The 16,635-nt window shown below is 39.7% G+C and overlaps 2 protein-coding genes across 2 annotated transcripts; both read right to left on the bottom strand.

Annotated features, from left to right (window-relative positions):
• gtf2h4 (general transcription factor IIH, polypeptide 4) lies at positions 1-9,269 on the bottom strand. The gene is made up of 14 exons (XM_059350139.1): positions 9,151-9,269; positions 8,860-8,978; positions 8,658-8,762; positions 7,224-7,355; positions 6,685-6,870; positions 5,568-5,676; positions 4,927-4,995; positions 4,734-4,817; positions 3,633-3,807; positions 2,709-2,839; positions 1,823-1,870; positions 1,645-1,723; positions 1,009-1,070; positions 1-293 (listed from the first exon to the last, which is right to left on the bottom strand). The coding sequence occupies exons 2-14, from the start codon at positions 8,973-8,975 to the stop codon at positions 183-185; spliced, it is 1,407 nt and encodes a 468-aa protein (XP_059206122.1). The 5' UTR covers positions 8,976-8,978; positions 9,151-9,269; the 3' UTR covers positions 1-182.
• A 1,553-nt stretch (positions 9,270-10,822) lies between these two features.
• Positions 10,823-15,717, bottom strand: polr1h (RNA polymerase I subunit H). Its single transcript, XM_059349959.1, has 5 exons — positions 15,560-15,717; positions 14,500-14,619; positions 12,782-12,882; positions 12,589-12,698; positions 10,823-11,731 (listed from the first exon to the last, which is right to left on the bottom strand). The coding sequence occupies exons 2-5, from the start codon at positions 14,615-14,617 to the stop codon at positions 11,707-11,709; spliced, it is 354 nt and encodes a 117-aa protein (XP_059205942.1). The 5' UTR covers positions 14,618-14,619; positions 15,560-15,717; the 3' UTR covers positions 10,823-11,706.
• Between the last annotated feature and the right edge of the window lie 918 nt (positions 15,718-16,635).

The raw sequence follows: 16,635 nt of genomic DNA, 5'->3' as shown, positions 1-16,635 counted from the left end.
TACATTTTCTCTACTATCATCATTTAATAAGGAAGTCAGCATTTTATGAAACATACAAAATTATAGATTATATTGTCTGCCCTTTTCTTGCAGCACTGACATAAACAAACAACTATGGCAACAAGATCATAGGAATAATCCCTCAAGTGTGACATCACTCCGCTCTGCTTCTCTTCCTCCAGTTACGTGTTGGACTTCTGTCGTTTCCAGAACCTCTTGACCTCACTGTGTCCCTGTGGCGACACCACCATCACCCTGTGGGCCACGTCCTGCCACACCAGACAGCCCAGACCCTGCAGCACAACAACTTGGTTAAACAGCAGCAGATTACTGCAGTAACGGTTTCAGCACTGTGGATGGATGCTGTTGATCAGTTGATGTTGTGGAGCTACTGGTTTACCTGTCCTAACACTCATATTCATATTGAAATCAAGTTATTTCCTTTGGCAAGAAAATAGTGAATATAGTGTGATTTCAGTACTGTAAATTTGCAAAAACATGGTCAATTGTAAAGCTGTGTGTGTGTGTGTGTGTGTGTGTGTGTGTGTGTGTGTGTGTGTGTGTTTGCATGTTTGATCTCAGTTCAGTTTGACTGATTACTTTGTTGGTCAGTCTGTGGGTTTGACTCTCATTGTGGAGAAATAAAAAGACTGAAGTGAGATGAATAGACTGGGAATTTTCTCTTATTTGACAAAGCAACTCTTGATTTAATTTAATTATGTGGACACAAAATGCAGTTAAAGAGTTAAATCTCAATATATTGTATTGCAATACTCACCATATCGCACGATGCTTAAAATGGTAATAATATGGCATGGAGTTGATAGTTATTTGTTGCTTTAGACAGTAGACTGTGCTTTGGCCCTATAGTGAACGTGTGATGTCAGTAAAAACATGCTCATTGCTGCTTCTAACCTAATTGTATACATTTAAATTATTAAAATCCATATAATATTGTTTATAAGATATTATATTTTTCAGTCACAGAGATATGAAGCTGAATCCAACCTGAGCTCTGTCTCGCAGCACTTCGAAGTCAGCCTGGGAGAGGAACTGGTTATAGAGCACTCCTAACAGAGACACAAACATCATCAGACAGGTTAAAGGTCAACATCAATACTCTCATACTCTCTACAACAGCTCAGATGACATGAGAGACTGAGAGAGTCTGTCAGTCATAACATTCAGGCAGGACTAGTGAAGATGGCTCATTGAGAGCTGAGGCACAGCTCCACCACTACTGACTGTCTGATCTACACACCATTGGCTGTTCAAGTTGGGACATATGTCAATCTTAGTCCCTCTTCACTGAACAATTGTGAAAACAACTCTCTCATGACACACTTGGCACAGTTACACAGCAGTATAGTCATGGTCCGACAGTGAAGGGGACATACAGGTGCATCCCAATAAATTCTAAAGAAATGTACATTATACTAGATGTTTCAGGAAAACAAGCAAACATGGAGGAATTGTTGAGTTCATTTAAAGCCAATTAAAACGTGAGAAGATCAGAAAACACAAACTTGTTACTAAGATATGTCAAAATATACTGGTAAAACAGGATTTATTTTTCAAAATGGCCTTTCTTCCATAAACAAACATTTATTGCACAGTCTTGCACACACTGGAAAATAAACTGACCCTCTGTGAACTGCAGGCGATCTCTCTCCAGCTCCCACAGTCTGATCTGATCTGTGATGGTCGGAGGCAGCACTGGGGTCTAAAGCACACACATGGAGGATGAAAACACTGTGCATATAGGCTAAAGGACAACCACTTAATATCTGAATTAAGAGTGAGAACAGATGGTTTAATTTACCTGTTTGAGCATGACGGGGTGAGCCCTGGTCCTTAGAAAGTGGATAATCTGGAGGATAGACAAGAGTTTCCATATATTGGTGGATGTTTTCAAGGGAAATCTGTACTAGCGTAATATACATATCATACGGAAGATGTTGTAAGAGAGAAGCATGGCAAAAAAAGAGCAAAACAATAAAGAAAATGTCAAGACTGAAGACATTGAAACAATAGCGTCTCATGTATCTTGCAGGGCTGTTAACCCATTGAGGCCTAAAACGGCTGTAAAACCTCTGGGTGATTTTAAAATAACCCCCTAAAACCTGAAGTTTTTCTGGAAATCCAACAGAAGTGTCAACGCTTCTACTAAATAATAGATTTTTCAGCCTCTGTAGCAGATAGAAATGAAATTCAAAAAGTATTTGAGAGCTTATACAAATACTATAAAACAACGTATCCGCTTTCCAGGCTTCAATGGGTTAAACAGCCTTTATAATGAATAAATAGATGACATCAGCACTGAGCAGGACTGCAGAGCTGCTAGCTAGTCTGATCGGTGAATCAACAGCATCACGTCTGTCATGTGGTGAGGCGCGGGCCAGAGACATAATCCATGACCAGGTTATTATAGTTTATAACAATGCAGCACATTGATAATATAGACATTTACTACAGAAGACACACAGTATATATCTGCAGCTGTGTATAGTCTGTTAGTACTAGTCTGGCCTTCATGTTCAAAGAAAGTATGCATCACATCTTCATGTCCCCTTAGTAAATTAACACTGAAGTTGTAGCTGTACCATTTCTTTGGAACCTGATTTCTTTTATACCAGCTTTTTATACCAATTTGGAACTGGTTGCCCAACCCTACCTGTTTCAGTAAACTGTGTGTAGTGGTTGAATACCTGCTGTGCTGTGATACCGTTGGCGATGGCCTGTTGCACTGACTCCCTTGTTACCTGAGCCACCACCACATTGGGAAAGCGATACAGCATTTCACTGAAAAGAGCCACCAATGCGATCTGAAGTTCTGAGCCTGGAAGGGACACAAACACAAACAAGTATCAGTACAGGTTCTATAAGCTAATCCCATTAAATACATTGTGGTAGGTTTCAGATGTGTTGCTAGGGGGATTTTTTAACACTGACCAGGCCACCTGTTCTCCTACCATACTGATCTCCATCTGGAGATCTCACACATAGTCAGAAGGACTTTCTCCAAACATACTGAACTCTTCCTCCAAGTCTTGTAACTAACTACACTCCTGAACAAAATCTTAAGACCGGGGGAAAAATGTTGTATTTGCATTTTGCGTTGGTGGAAGATAACCAGGTTGTAAGTAGAGCTCTGAAATGCAAAAGAATAAACAGGAGCAAGAGACAAAGAAAGAAGAAAAGAAAAGAAAAGAAAAGAAAAGAATAGAGCAGGCAATTTATTGAAAACTGCATTCAGACTCAAACAGGCTGTTCAGCAGCTGATCAAAAGTTTAAGACCAAAGCCTTAGAAAGTCAAAAACTATGTAAAAATCTGGCTTTCACATCATTTTCTACCAAACATTCATGCTGTCATGATCTCCTGATGTCAAAGACAAAAGGCTTTCCATCTTTGAACGTGGCTGATTGTTGAGCTGCACAACAATGCAATGCAATGCGTCATCGCTGCCATGGTTGCGTGCCGTAATCAAAGCTCTCGGCGGTGTGTATGACTTTTCTTTTGGCCAGGCAATGTGTAACAATCTCACAGCCTTCTAAAATGGTCTTATAAATAGGAACGTTGTGTGAAAGTTTGTTAACACGCAGCACAAAATGCTTCCAGTGATCAGACTTACTTGTATAGGCGTAGATACGATAATTGGTTTCTACCACAATGAAACCTGCGTCTCCTGTACCAGGGCAGGAAGACACATTGGAGGAGGAGTCAGAGGAGGAGGAGGAGGAGCTGGTAGTGACTCCTGCAGCCAGAGTGATGGCTAGTCTGGTGGGGTAGTACCGCCTCGACTTCCTCTGATGACAACAGACAGAAGAATTACAGAAAGCTAACATATTGTAACTACATGTAGCGGTCATGGCTATATGCAGTATATCTAAACAAGTTGTAGTCATTTCTCATTGTTTATTCAGTTCACATACACATATTCTGACTGAGTATTTCATTTGTCTCTGCTTTGGTAAGGGGGCATAATTACACCCAACACATTTCCTTCATCAGTCCAATGATGATTGCTGCAAAAAAAGAAATTATTGCTTTATGTAAAAATGCAGTTTTATGTCTAAGAAGACATATATCAGACAGTTTTTCAGCGTTTACCAGGGGTTCCTTAACCATTTTTAGGCAAAGAACTATATTTTTTAACTTCAGGTAATATTTCGAGAAAAAAGTTGCAAATTAACTTGATTAAAGTGGCAAATCTACAAGAAAAAAAGTCACAGATTTAAGACATTTAAAGTGGCAAATCTGCACCAAAAAGGCGCAGATTTACGAGAAGAAAGTGGGAAAAAAGCTACTTTTTTCTCCCAGATTCACCACTTTAACAGGGCACTCATTGAAATACTTGCAAATTCCAAATTTCAACCCTAGAAAATATTGGAGGATATTACATACAGCCAGAATGTGTAAAAAAAACAAATACGAAAATAATATTTTGAGAAAAAAAGTTTACGAGATTAAAGTGGCAAATCTATGAGAAAAAAATTTGTAGATTTATGAGATTTAAAGTGGTGAATCTGGGAGAAAAAAGTTGCTATTTCCCAATTTTTTCTTGTAAATCTGCGACTTTTTTCGCGCAAATTTGCCACTTTAAATCTCTTAAATCTGTGACTTTTTTTCTTGTAGATTTGCCACTTTGATCTAGTAAATTTGCAACTTTTTTCTCGAAATATTACCTGAAGTTACCAAATATAGTTCTTCGCCTGATAAAGGGTTAACTCACCTTCCTCTGGAAGACAAGTCCAAACTCCCGCAGGTGCTGCAGGAAGGTGAGTAATGAGTCGCTCATGCCCTCCACTGAGTAGTCCTGAGGAACACAGTCAACACATCATCAATTACTACTCAAACTAAGCAGGAATGTTTTCAAATGTGACATTAACATGGTTATGTTGCATTCTGGCAATTTAAGAACTCACTCTGCCCAGAGTAGAGAAACTGAGCTGGAATAAGAATGACAAGATCTCCACCAGGTCCATCCCTCTGGACTGCAAGAGACACATTATTAAAAACAGATATTCTCAAAGAAAAGCAGGTATTCAAATGACAGAAATGTTAACAAAAGAAATGACAGAGATTGGCATTAGCCACACTGCTGTATTCATTATAATGAACATTCCCTCAGCATTAACTGCATCATTTCAACATCAGACATGGCATACAGTGCCCACCAAACTAATTATTATTTTAACACAAATACTGTTTTCATTATTACATATTTTTTCAAATACTGATAATTAAAAGGACAGGAAAGAAGGAAAGAAAAAAGGACTGATCTCCATTTAACTGCTGCTTTATAAACAGTTTGTAGTTTCATGACTATTGCTATTATTTTATGTCATTTTTTCTATCCATTCCACTCCTGTGATAGACACAGGGCATACAGGCCATTAACCAGAGTCTGCTTTAGTTCCAGCCAGTCTCTGCTTAAACATGTGCTACTCAGAGCAATGACAGGCTGTACACTCTAGAGCCTGAAAACTAAATGATGAGAACCACGCCTCTAACTTATTCATAGCAGATCAGGTCCAGGCAGCAGATGTCACAGAGCAGAGAGTACCTGAGCAGTTTTGAGGTACTGCAGTGTGAAGTACCACAGCTGGGAGGCTGTGTCCAGTAGGAGGAACTGGAAACCTGCTGATGTGATGTAGGGCGCCTCTCCTGCCTCACTAAAAAAAAATCAGATGTCAGAACAGCACGGGGTACCGCACAAAACTCTCTACATAAACATTCTGTGTCACTAAAACAACAATACTTTAACATGTAGCTCAAGTTCTGTAAGGGTTACTGGTTATGTTAGAAAAAGCCCCATTCAGGACTCAAACATCAGTCCTAGGTGCTTTACACACAGAGATACAGATCAGAGAAGCTGTCCCACATTTTATTATATTTGGGGAAGTTTGACAAGAATTTGTTGATTTGTCCTCACAGGGCATTTAATAAACACTCACAGTAAAGCAGAAAACTAACTTGGGCTGTGCAAGGAAACCTGGAAGGACCTGGAGAGAACCCATGCTGAGAACCCACGCTGGAGAACCCACACTGAGAACCCACGCTGGAGAACGCACTGAGAACCCACGCTGGAGAACCCACGCTGGAGAACCCACACTGAGAACCCACGCTGGAGAACCCACGCTGGAGTACTCACACTGAGAACCCACGCTGGAGAACCCACACTGAGAACCCACGCTGGAGAACCCACACCGAGAACCCACGCTGGAGAACTCACACTGAGAACCCACGCTGGAGAACCCACACCGAGAACCCACGCTGGAGTACTCACACTGAGAACCCACGCTGGAGTACTCACACCGAGAACCCACACTGAGAACCCACGCTGAGAACCCACACCAAACCCAAGATGGACTTCCACCCAGCAGAGCGTCCCGTGTGAAAACAAAAAGATGGATGGATGATACGATTACTGTCGGAGTCAAGTGAAAAGCGTGTTCCTGATGATACGGCCCACTTCCCTTGTTATTGTCATAATTAATATACATCACGTATGTTCCATATTGCCTCCGGCTCCGTCGGTTCACACTGATCCCGCCTCCAACAGTCTGGCCCATGTAGCGCCTCTGTCACTACCTCTGAAGGCGGCACAGAGCCGGGATCATTACACCTGTGGAACGTTCTTGAAACAGCAGTCTGAGGGGGACTTATTACGTATTATGTACCTTTTCATGAGGCCTGCTTGAGCCAGCAGCTGAGCCAGGTCCTGTGAGACAGCAGCACAGGGGGAACCCACCATGAAATGCAGGATGACCTCCCAGCGCTCCATAGCATAGCGGTCAAGGCTCTCGATGTCCCGTGCATGGCGGTCAGGACCCAGCGTGCTGCCTTCATCTGCCCATGCTCGGCCCCTGGGTCAACACACACAGTCTTTTATATAAAACAACAACAGGTGATGACTGTAGCTGCAGTTCTGTCTCAAATGTGTCTAGTTGGCTTAAAAATATCAAAATCTAATATGGAGTTCATAAGATTTGATTTACACTGTTGAAGTGACATTTTATTAACATTTTTTTTATCTTTGTCTGGAACCCTAACAGATGTGTTTGGTGTTGAACAAACACTATTTAACTATGTAGAAACATAGTTAGTGTTTATGGCCATAAACACAGAGTTGTGTGTGCAATAGCTATTTTTTTAAACTGTAGAATGAAAAGAGAGGAGAGGGATCCTGCAGCACTATGGCTACATGGAGCAGACTTACCCGCCGAGCAGAGCGATCCTCAGGTTGTCTTTGAACACTGCATTTAAAATGTACCCCTGCAGACCTCCCTGCAGCTGCTGAATGTGCCAAAGGCGGAGTCCTGCCAACACTGCCACACATTCCTCATGATCCCTGTAGGTAGTTCCCAAAAACAAAAGAAAATTAAATGAAGTGAAGTGGATGCTATCTGACATGTGTGATGCACCGTTACTTTCCTGCTCAGTAGATCAGAACAGAGCTACTAACACTGGAGGACTTCATTACACACTGATTTTCTCCTTCACAGTATAATTCTGGTAAAAGTATGTATATATCAGTCACAGTTAGCTGGATCATGATGAAGCCCTTTAAGGGCAGGGAATGTGATGGTCAATTACGGTGCTGAGAGAAAGTCTATATAATGATGTCATATTAAATGCTTTCATTGGAATAGTAAGTTCCCTAGCCCCTTACCCTAACCCTTAACATAACCTTCACTATCATATCTAAATGCCCAACCCTAACCCTAACATACAGTCAGGTCCATAAATATTTGGACATTGACACAATTTTCAGCAATTACTTTTGATCACTTAAAAAGGTGGAGGGCACATATAAAATGATTTAGATGTAAATACCCTCAAATTAAAGCTGGAAGTCTGCACTTACATTTTTTTTCATGTCAAATCCATTTTGTTGGTGTACAGAGCCAAAATGCTGAAAATTGTGTCAATGTCCAAATATTTATGGACCTGAATGTAAACCTTATTGTACCCTTGACCCTAAAACAAAGTCTGAACTCTCAAACAGGCCTTTAAAGAAGTGAGGACCGGCCGAAATGTCACTTCACACACACACACACACACACACACACACACACACACACACACACACACACACACACACACACACACACACACCTGTATATTTGCACACTTGCTGTAACTGTTATCTACGAGTAACAGCTACTAATGCACATGGACCATCCATTCCACTTTTTCTATCCTAGGCTATGTATTGTGGGCTCATGTTTTGTATAGGTGGAATATGTATGTAATAATGTGTTGTGTTGTGTGTATGTTGGCTGCTGGAACACCTAAATTTCTCTGCTGGGATGAATAAAGTATATCTTATCTTATCTTACACACACACACACACACACACACACAGCAAGTTTATTACTAATTGTTTAGTGAGCCACAGGCATGCAGCAATAGAACAACTGAACTGAAGTGAGCAAGTGTAAACAATAATAAGTCTACATGAAATGTGTATGGACAACCAGATCTGTGACAGAAACAAGAAATAACAGAACTTATTGAATAATAGAATACATATTTATGGCTTGTAAGTGGTGGTTGGCCCAATGAGGGCATGATCATAGAAATATGATAGGGAAATGAAAGATACAGGCTGAAGGTTTGTAGTGAAGACATGCCGAGGTGAGTGACTGACTTTTGACTGTCTATCTTGACCCACAGAGCCAGGGCCGCCTGGGGCAGAGGCTGGTCCACGAACAGCATCCGCATCACATAGTTCTTGGCCAGAGAGGGCAGTTCCCTGGTGAAGATCACAATAGAAAGTAGAAAGTTAAGGGAGTCATTAGTCCATGAGTGTGTATGATAATAGTCTATTATTTATTATCACGGCTCCATACCTGTAAACAGCCAGACATGTCGCTGGGTGGTTGTACAGTCTGTCTAAGACCTCAGGACTCAGCTCTCTCAGGTATTCATGCAGATTCTTACACTGCAGCTGAACACGGAGCTTCATTATCTACCGGACACACACAGGGGCCTCCTTTTATTTCATTCAGTACATGTTTATTAACTGTTTGGGTGTGATAACAGTTTATTCCAAAATATATCACTGACGTCACAGTAACTGACAGCAAAGCAGCTCCCGGACCAAGGTCTGATAATAAGCTTATGATGAATTCATTATTTACCGTGATGGCGGAGGTCAAACTGGAAGAGTTGTTGACGGTAAAGTGTCTTTATGTCCAAACTGACGGCATTGTTGTCAGCGTGCGGCCATGTTTCTGGGCTGAGTCACGTGAGCCTAACAGGCGCGTGTTATTGGTCGTGTTCTTCTTCGGCTGCTCTAATGGGGATGCAGGAACAGCTGGAGAGGCTCAGTGCTGCCCCCTGCTGGACGCTGTTTGCTATTTATCAATTCTAAATAAAGAACAGTGAAAAATATAACTCCTTCTGTCAGACCATTAATTATTTCAGACTCACTATTTTCTGTCATATTTACATCACATATATGCACTATTTTTAAGCCATTTGAGATTTTTATTTTTATTTTTAAAGAATGCCTTAAAATCTGTTCTGTCATTTTGAAGGAAAAAAACACAGTCCTTGCAAAGGAAATAAGTCCTCTTGTAGAGCCTACATCCTATTTTGTATTTGATTGTTATCCAACAGTCTTCGTCATTCTGAAACAAACGTTGAGGATGACTCAATTCCTGACACATAAAGAGGGAAAACATTTAAAACATGATAAACCTAAGTAAAAAAAATGATTTATCTTGATACCTATTTTTGTTTTAATATGCTGCAACAACAATTCAATGAGTAATGAAGTGTACCTGTGGGGTCTTAAAACTACTGAAAGTTTATTCTTTCCAAATTAAAGGCCTTAAAAGTGAGCTTCTGTGCTTTTAAATAGCGGTTCACCTGGGAGAGTCTCTACTGCCATCTTGAGTTTCATTCCAATCATCTGAAAAACTGAAGTGAATTTGCTGATAACCCTTGGTGGGCTGAGGGAGCGAGTGAACAACCATGGTCGCTCCAGTGGTGTAGATTGCCCACAATGCATTGCAGTTCTGCATTTGGTGCAAGAAAATACACATGTTTGCTATTTATCAATTCTAAATAAAGAACAGTGAAAAATATAACTCCTTCTGTCAGACCATTAATTATTTCAGACTCACTAAATCATATCTATGAAAACTACAGAAAACTAAATACATTTTGGGTAAGGCTCCCCATAATAAAAAAGATATTAAGAGATTGCAACCTTCAGACATGTTCTACTCAGAGCCTGTTGGTTAAAAATGTGTCTTGGGTGATTGGGTCACAAGTGGTCAGCACTAAATATTGTGAATTTGTAGTGAAATTGCTACCTCTCTTGAGTGACAAAATGAATCAAAGAGCACGTCGATGTTCCTTTTCGTTTTCTTTATTACCAGACATCAGAATACACTGCCTAGGTACAACGGGAGAACACTTGTCCAATCTTAAGTGCTGCTGAAAAAAGAGGTGTCCCGTCTCCAATAAAGTTTTTCTCTCTGTGTCAGGGCGGTTTTAACCTTTCTGTAAACCAGAATTGTGACAGCCCACAGCTCAACGTATGTTGCAATGTTTTTCGTACACGCACAAGCTGCTAGGTCTACTTTTAACCATAAAAGTAGATACACATATGGTTATGTGTAGGCAGCACTTGATCTGAGTATTTAATATTAAATATAAAGAAAAACCTATCAGGTAGGACACATTAATAGTTGACTATAGTTTTAATCAGTTTGTTTACTTATGAAATACGGTATACTTCCTACAAACCATAAAGTTATCACTGATATACAATCAAAGAAATCATTGAGGCCAAAATCTAAAGCGATTTCCACATATACTTTATTATGGGAGAGTTTGAGAACTCATTGTGATAAATGTTATGAATCAATAAATAAATAAGTAGTATCAAACTGAAAAAAGACAACAAAAAAATGAAACGGCACAATTAGACCATAAATTGCATGGGAATTTAAATTTGGTTGACATGTTGTAGGGGCACTCTAGAGCCCTCTTGACACTCACGAGGATAAAAAACAATATCAACAGTTTCATTGTGTGCAAGATTGCTCTTGCTACATTTGAGGCAGATCTGTTTATTCTGCTAACAGGAGTATGCAAAAGTACAAAACGTGTAATTCCTAATGCCAGTATGGGGCAATATGGGTGCTGTTCAAAATTTGCATTTGGGTACCTTCAGGCTGAGAATCTTATCAAATGTGTGAAATTTGTGTTCAGCCACATCAACTTCAGATCATTTGTGACCTTGGAAACTGTAGTATACAAGAAAAATGGTAACATGAGGTCCTCTTAGCAGCTTTTTCTGCTGTTTTCATTGTATCTCACAGCATTTATCAGTAAAAGATGATCAATGACAAGTGAGCTGAAATATTTCCAGTAAGATGAAGTAAACTTCCTCCACTGACAAAGAACACAAGATGCAACTGAGAGTTCTGGCAAAAAAAATAGCAATCGGACCCTGAGTCAAGATCCTTTTGTCAAACTTTATTCAAAATGTGAATGCTGATTATTCAAAAACAGTATTGAGATGCTCTGCAGTGCACAGCCTCACTGAATAAGCCAAACTTGAAGGATCCAGCGTTATATTTACAATCCATGTGTTGAGGAAGCAGCCAAGCACCTCAAGGTGACGCTGGCAGACAGGAGAGCAGAGCATGGAGAGGCTCGGGGAAGGTGGGCCGGACTTCTCATGAGTCTTCCTTCTCTTGATACCTGTAAAAACCAAAATTAAAATTATCTGGAAAAGATCACACAGCAACACAATATGTTTCATTTCCACAATACAGTGTGTTGTTAAAATAATTGATTATTTTCTATATTGGTAAATGATTTTATGCTTTATTTCTGCTTCTCTGTTCTCTGTCTCTGTGAGTGACGCAGGTCACTATCAAAGGTCAAACCTTGAGTGTAATAAATATCTCTATGCATTTATATTAAGTCAGACAATATGATTTTGATACAATGATTATGTTTGTGTGTTCATTTTGGTTTAGAAACTTTAACTACATATATTTCATTGTCTGTTTCATACTTTTTAGACTTTTAGAATCTATGTGACACAGTGAAAAACCTTTGACTCTGTAGACATACTATCTTTGTGAGACACAATAACAAGACAGAATGTTTTTTGTTGAATGTTCCGGAGAAGAGGCCAGGATGGCCTTGTCCGGGGCAGCAAGATCGTATGCCCAGCTGGCATTGACGTGCCGTTGTATTAATTAAAACTGGCGAATCAGCGATCAAGAGGGCGGGACTTCCTGGAGGAAATCGACCAGCATGTTTTGTAAACAATTGTAAGGTTATTTTAATGGGTTCCAGGGAGAGAGTCGTGGTTCAGACTTCACAAACTGAAACACGTCTGTTTGTATTCAGGGACATGAGTTTTTGAAACCGGAGAATCTCTGTAAAGTGCACATTTTTTGACGTATTGTAATAAAACTTTTGTTAAACTGAGAACTTGGACGTCTCCAGCTCTTCATTTCCCCATCAACGAACTGCGCAGAAAAATGGTGAGGTCAATTTTCAAGGTTTCCTCATGCAATTTTTCTAACAGTGTTCATATTAATTACCTGCAGTGTATACAGGTGAAGAAAACAGTCTGTCCTTCATCTGCAGATCTCATCTGCCTGGTATGGTAAATCATCCCCTCTTTATTGCAACGAGAGCAGCGTCTGTCAATCTAGAGGAGCAGAGAAGCTCGTTAGTGTTCAGCTGTTCCCATCACAGCCAGCAGCCAATCAGCAGCAGACACTCTCTTCTTACCACAGCTCCCTTCACTTCGTCCCCCTCGTCCTCCAGAGCCACTGACGACTGCTCCACGGGGTTGAATACGACTGTAGAGCAGATCTTCTGGCCTGAGAACTCTGGATGATGAACACATGTATGAAATGGAAAATCAATGGAAATGTGTGCTCTTATTAAAAATGAATGTATAACATTGAGAGTATACATCTATTTATAAAAGCAAGTGCCTGTGTGTGTGTGTGTGTGTGTGTGTGTGTGTGTGTCTAGGGCATATTTCGCTGAACGTTAGTCAGACTGACCTAAGATTTTATATATGGCTTGCACATGGCATGAAGGTGTGCATCCTCGATTTTGAAGATTTTTTAATTCATTTTTCAAAATAACATCATTATTCACGTAGGACGTGTTGCAGCATTGCACTGTTTCCGATCGGACGGCTTTTAGGGGAGCTCCGCCCCCTTTTAGTGGAGCTCCGCCCCATTGTGTGATAGGCCTACACCTGGTCAGTAACACAGTTCACTCTGGATTTCCACCCTGACTCATCTCATCTGTAAGTCTATTTAGCCTACCTATCTTTTGGAGTGTGCTACAAGGTTTGATTTTCCAATAATATTCTAATAGTTTCCAGTGAATATCAATGTTCAATGTGTATGTGCTGGATGGTGTGCGTACCTTATGAAAAGTAAGTGTTTTATGGAGTTGCAGACGTTGTAGTGGTCTGCATGTAATGTGCAAATTCTGTTATTTGCAATTAGCATGCTCAGCAGAGATTTAGCTTTATTCACTTCTTATGTTGCATCTCCCACTATAAGAACACATACTTCCTATGGGCACTGCTCTAGTATGTGATAATTTTGAACTCCATAGTGAGGCGTGTGCAATATTTTTTGTTGCAGCGAGAGCAGTGTTTGCCAGTCCAGACGAAACGGTAACCTCATTTATAGAGTCCAGCTGTTAACAACAGACACAGCAGTCAGTCTGCTCTCACCACTGGTCCTTCAGCTCAGTGTCCTCCTCGTCCTGCACACCTCAATCACACTTTAACACCTCAGCACATGCCAAACAAGCAGCCATTCAATCGGACTGAATATCTTGCACATATGCCATAACACTTTTGCACTCTTGTCTCTTTGTTGCTCTGTCGATTTAAACATGAACTAGCCACTGTACATATCCTGTCTATTTCATGTCTTGTGTTATCTTTTTGTTTCTTTGCTATTTTGTACTTTATAACTTTCTTAAATCACCTGCTGCTATGATAACACAATTTACCCTCCGCGGTTAATAAAGTACTCTGTGTCTGTTATCTATTGAAACAAGGTCATCGTTCTGGAAAGATATTTTGCTACTGAATCTTTTCAAAGATAACCTATATTTTATAAGCTCATAGCTAAACTAAACTACATTCATGTCTACTGTATTTGGGTGGAGGTAGAAATCTCAAAATGTGGGCAAATCAAAACTATGTGCACAATAGATATCACTGGAGAAAAGTAAGAAAATATGTTTAGAATGTATCTATTTTACAGAAGCCCCCAGGAGGCAGCTCGGCCATGTTGATGTTTTGGTGCCATCAGGATGAAGAGGAACATGTTCTGTCTGGCTGGACCATGGAGGTTTCTGTGCATGTTTCTGTGTACATATTTCCTTTAATGTCAGTGTGTGTTATTCTCATTGACACATGGACTGTGACTGGGGGTTTAGAGGGTGTGTCTGTCATAACAGACAGTTTGTACCTGCTACAGGGATGAAGAAGGAGCAGCGGGGGCAGCGGACTGAGTCCTGAAGTCCTGGAAGAGGAAGAACATTCCCACATTCTGGGCAGAAGTTGGGATCACCACCAAAACACGACATCTCTGTGTGGAGAGGAGCATCACACTGTACTTTATAGAGGATAGGCGAGTAGACACAATCTCTGTTAAACTCAGCATACACTGGCTGTGTGTACATTGGCATAATTGTCATATTTGCCATTTAAATAGACTTTTAAATAAATGGGTTGTTGTCCATAGTTAATTCTTGTTTTGAAAGATCTGTCGGTGTATCTGATAAAACAGTGTGGATATGTGACTACACTACTGGTTATATTCCGGGATTGTTAACCATTTAACCCTATAAAGCCTGAACCATGAAATAATTGCCAGAAAATTATATTTTTTTTAAAACTTGAGTATTTATTGAACCTGCTGACAAAAAAAATATCAATTTGCATATATGAATTCTAATTTGTATCATATTTTATACAAATCAGGTCTTCCTGTGCAATTTGTTGCTCGCAGTTTGTTTTTCTTTAACTAACAAAAACATAAAACTTAACATTTTTATCCTATTAAGACTTTCCTTTTAACATTTTCCTCAAATATGCAAAAAAAAACATAATTTATCTGCTGATATGAAGTTTTCACCCAGCAATGAACCTGTCTATCATTTTTGCTACATCTGGTATTTTTGTGCAATTTGTTTCTCAGTTGTTTTTTTTAAATCTCCAACACATGTATACATCAGGTTTTTCAGGAAAAAAATATATCACACTGATGATGTAGAGGTCTCAACAACTTGTGTATCAAATGTGATACACTTGGCTTTATAGGGTTAAAGCGCTAAAGATTTTAGATCTAACCTTCAAAGTACAAGTCGGACACTAACATGTGACTGACTGTACGGAATTAAAGAATAATAGCACAAAAGTTAAGGGAGAACGTGCATTTAATACGTGAGACTGGATCAATAAAAACATTAAATTCACCTTTAGTCACATGGGTTCATTAGTTTTCAGACCAGAACTTAGTAACTTACCTGTTGAAGGTACAGATAACGTCACTATCCACAAATAACACGCAGTCTTCAGCGACGGACACGTGAATGTCTCTAACCTAAACTAACCCTTACTAACGGTAACTTACGTCTCTAACGTTAACTAATATTAACTAACTGTGGGTTTCGCATGTGGTGGATGGCGGGTCCGAACCATTACTACACCGGCGTACGCCTGCGGAACGTAGAGCAGGCGGAGTCTGCTCCCCGTTTAAACACACGCTGAATGCCCCATTCAGTTCAAACGTCCACCTCAACCACAAATATATTTAATTAATAATTACAAGTATTATTTTTTTAATCTGACGCCTCCTCCCGCAGGTAAATGTTTTTCCCCAATTTCAGAGATGTATTCGTTCCGTTAGGGTTAGGGGATCGTGCGTCGGCTGTGTAAAAAGAAGCGCACCCATACACTGCAGGCCCTTCAACTCCTACCGTCGCATGCTGACAGACGTCATATATATGCGCTAACGTAGGTGCTTGTTTACATTGTGGATCATTCAATGTATTGTCTTCATGAATGAAATCAAATTGTACTTAAAATCTCTAAAAATTCTAACAATAACAAAGGCACAAAAATTATATATTCTGAATTTTTTCCCCACTAATTCAAATCCCCCTTACTGAAAACAACATTTAGACTGTTTTATATGTATTTTATTTTTTCTCTATTTTAATTTTATTTCAACTGCTCTGAATTTACAATATTGATGTTATTATTGTAAGTTTTACTGTTGATTGATGTTCACCTAGCATTCTTTCTACACTTATGCAAAGTATGTACTGTGAATAACGTGCCAGAAATGTATGCCAGAAAAAAACCCATTGTGGATTATTCTGTATCTTGTATTTTTTAGTCTATGCTTAAAATAAACAATAAAGGTATGTCAATTGCTCAACATAGTTTTAAACATACAGAGTTTATCAGGATGTAGATGAGTTGTTTGTCCAGTTTTGCAGCAGCTCTTCAGAGAGGACCTTCTCTCCTAGCACCACACCACAACTTTACTCCTTAAGTTGGATATTGAACATTGTTTTTTTTTTTTGCCTTGCTAGTA

The sequence above is a fragment of the Centropristis striata genome, chromosome 14 (genome assembly GCF_030273125.1).
Source record: "Centropristis striata isolate RG_2023a ecotype Rhode Island chromosome 14, C.striata_1.0, whole genome shotgun sequence".
Lineage (NCBI taxonomy): Eukaryota > Metazoa > Chordata > Actinopteri > Perciformes > Serranidae > Centropristis > Centropristis striata.
Note: the sequence above shows the minus strand (reverse complement) of the source record. Positions and strands in the feature narration are given on the sequence as shown.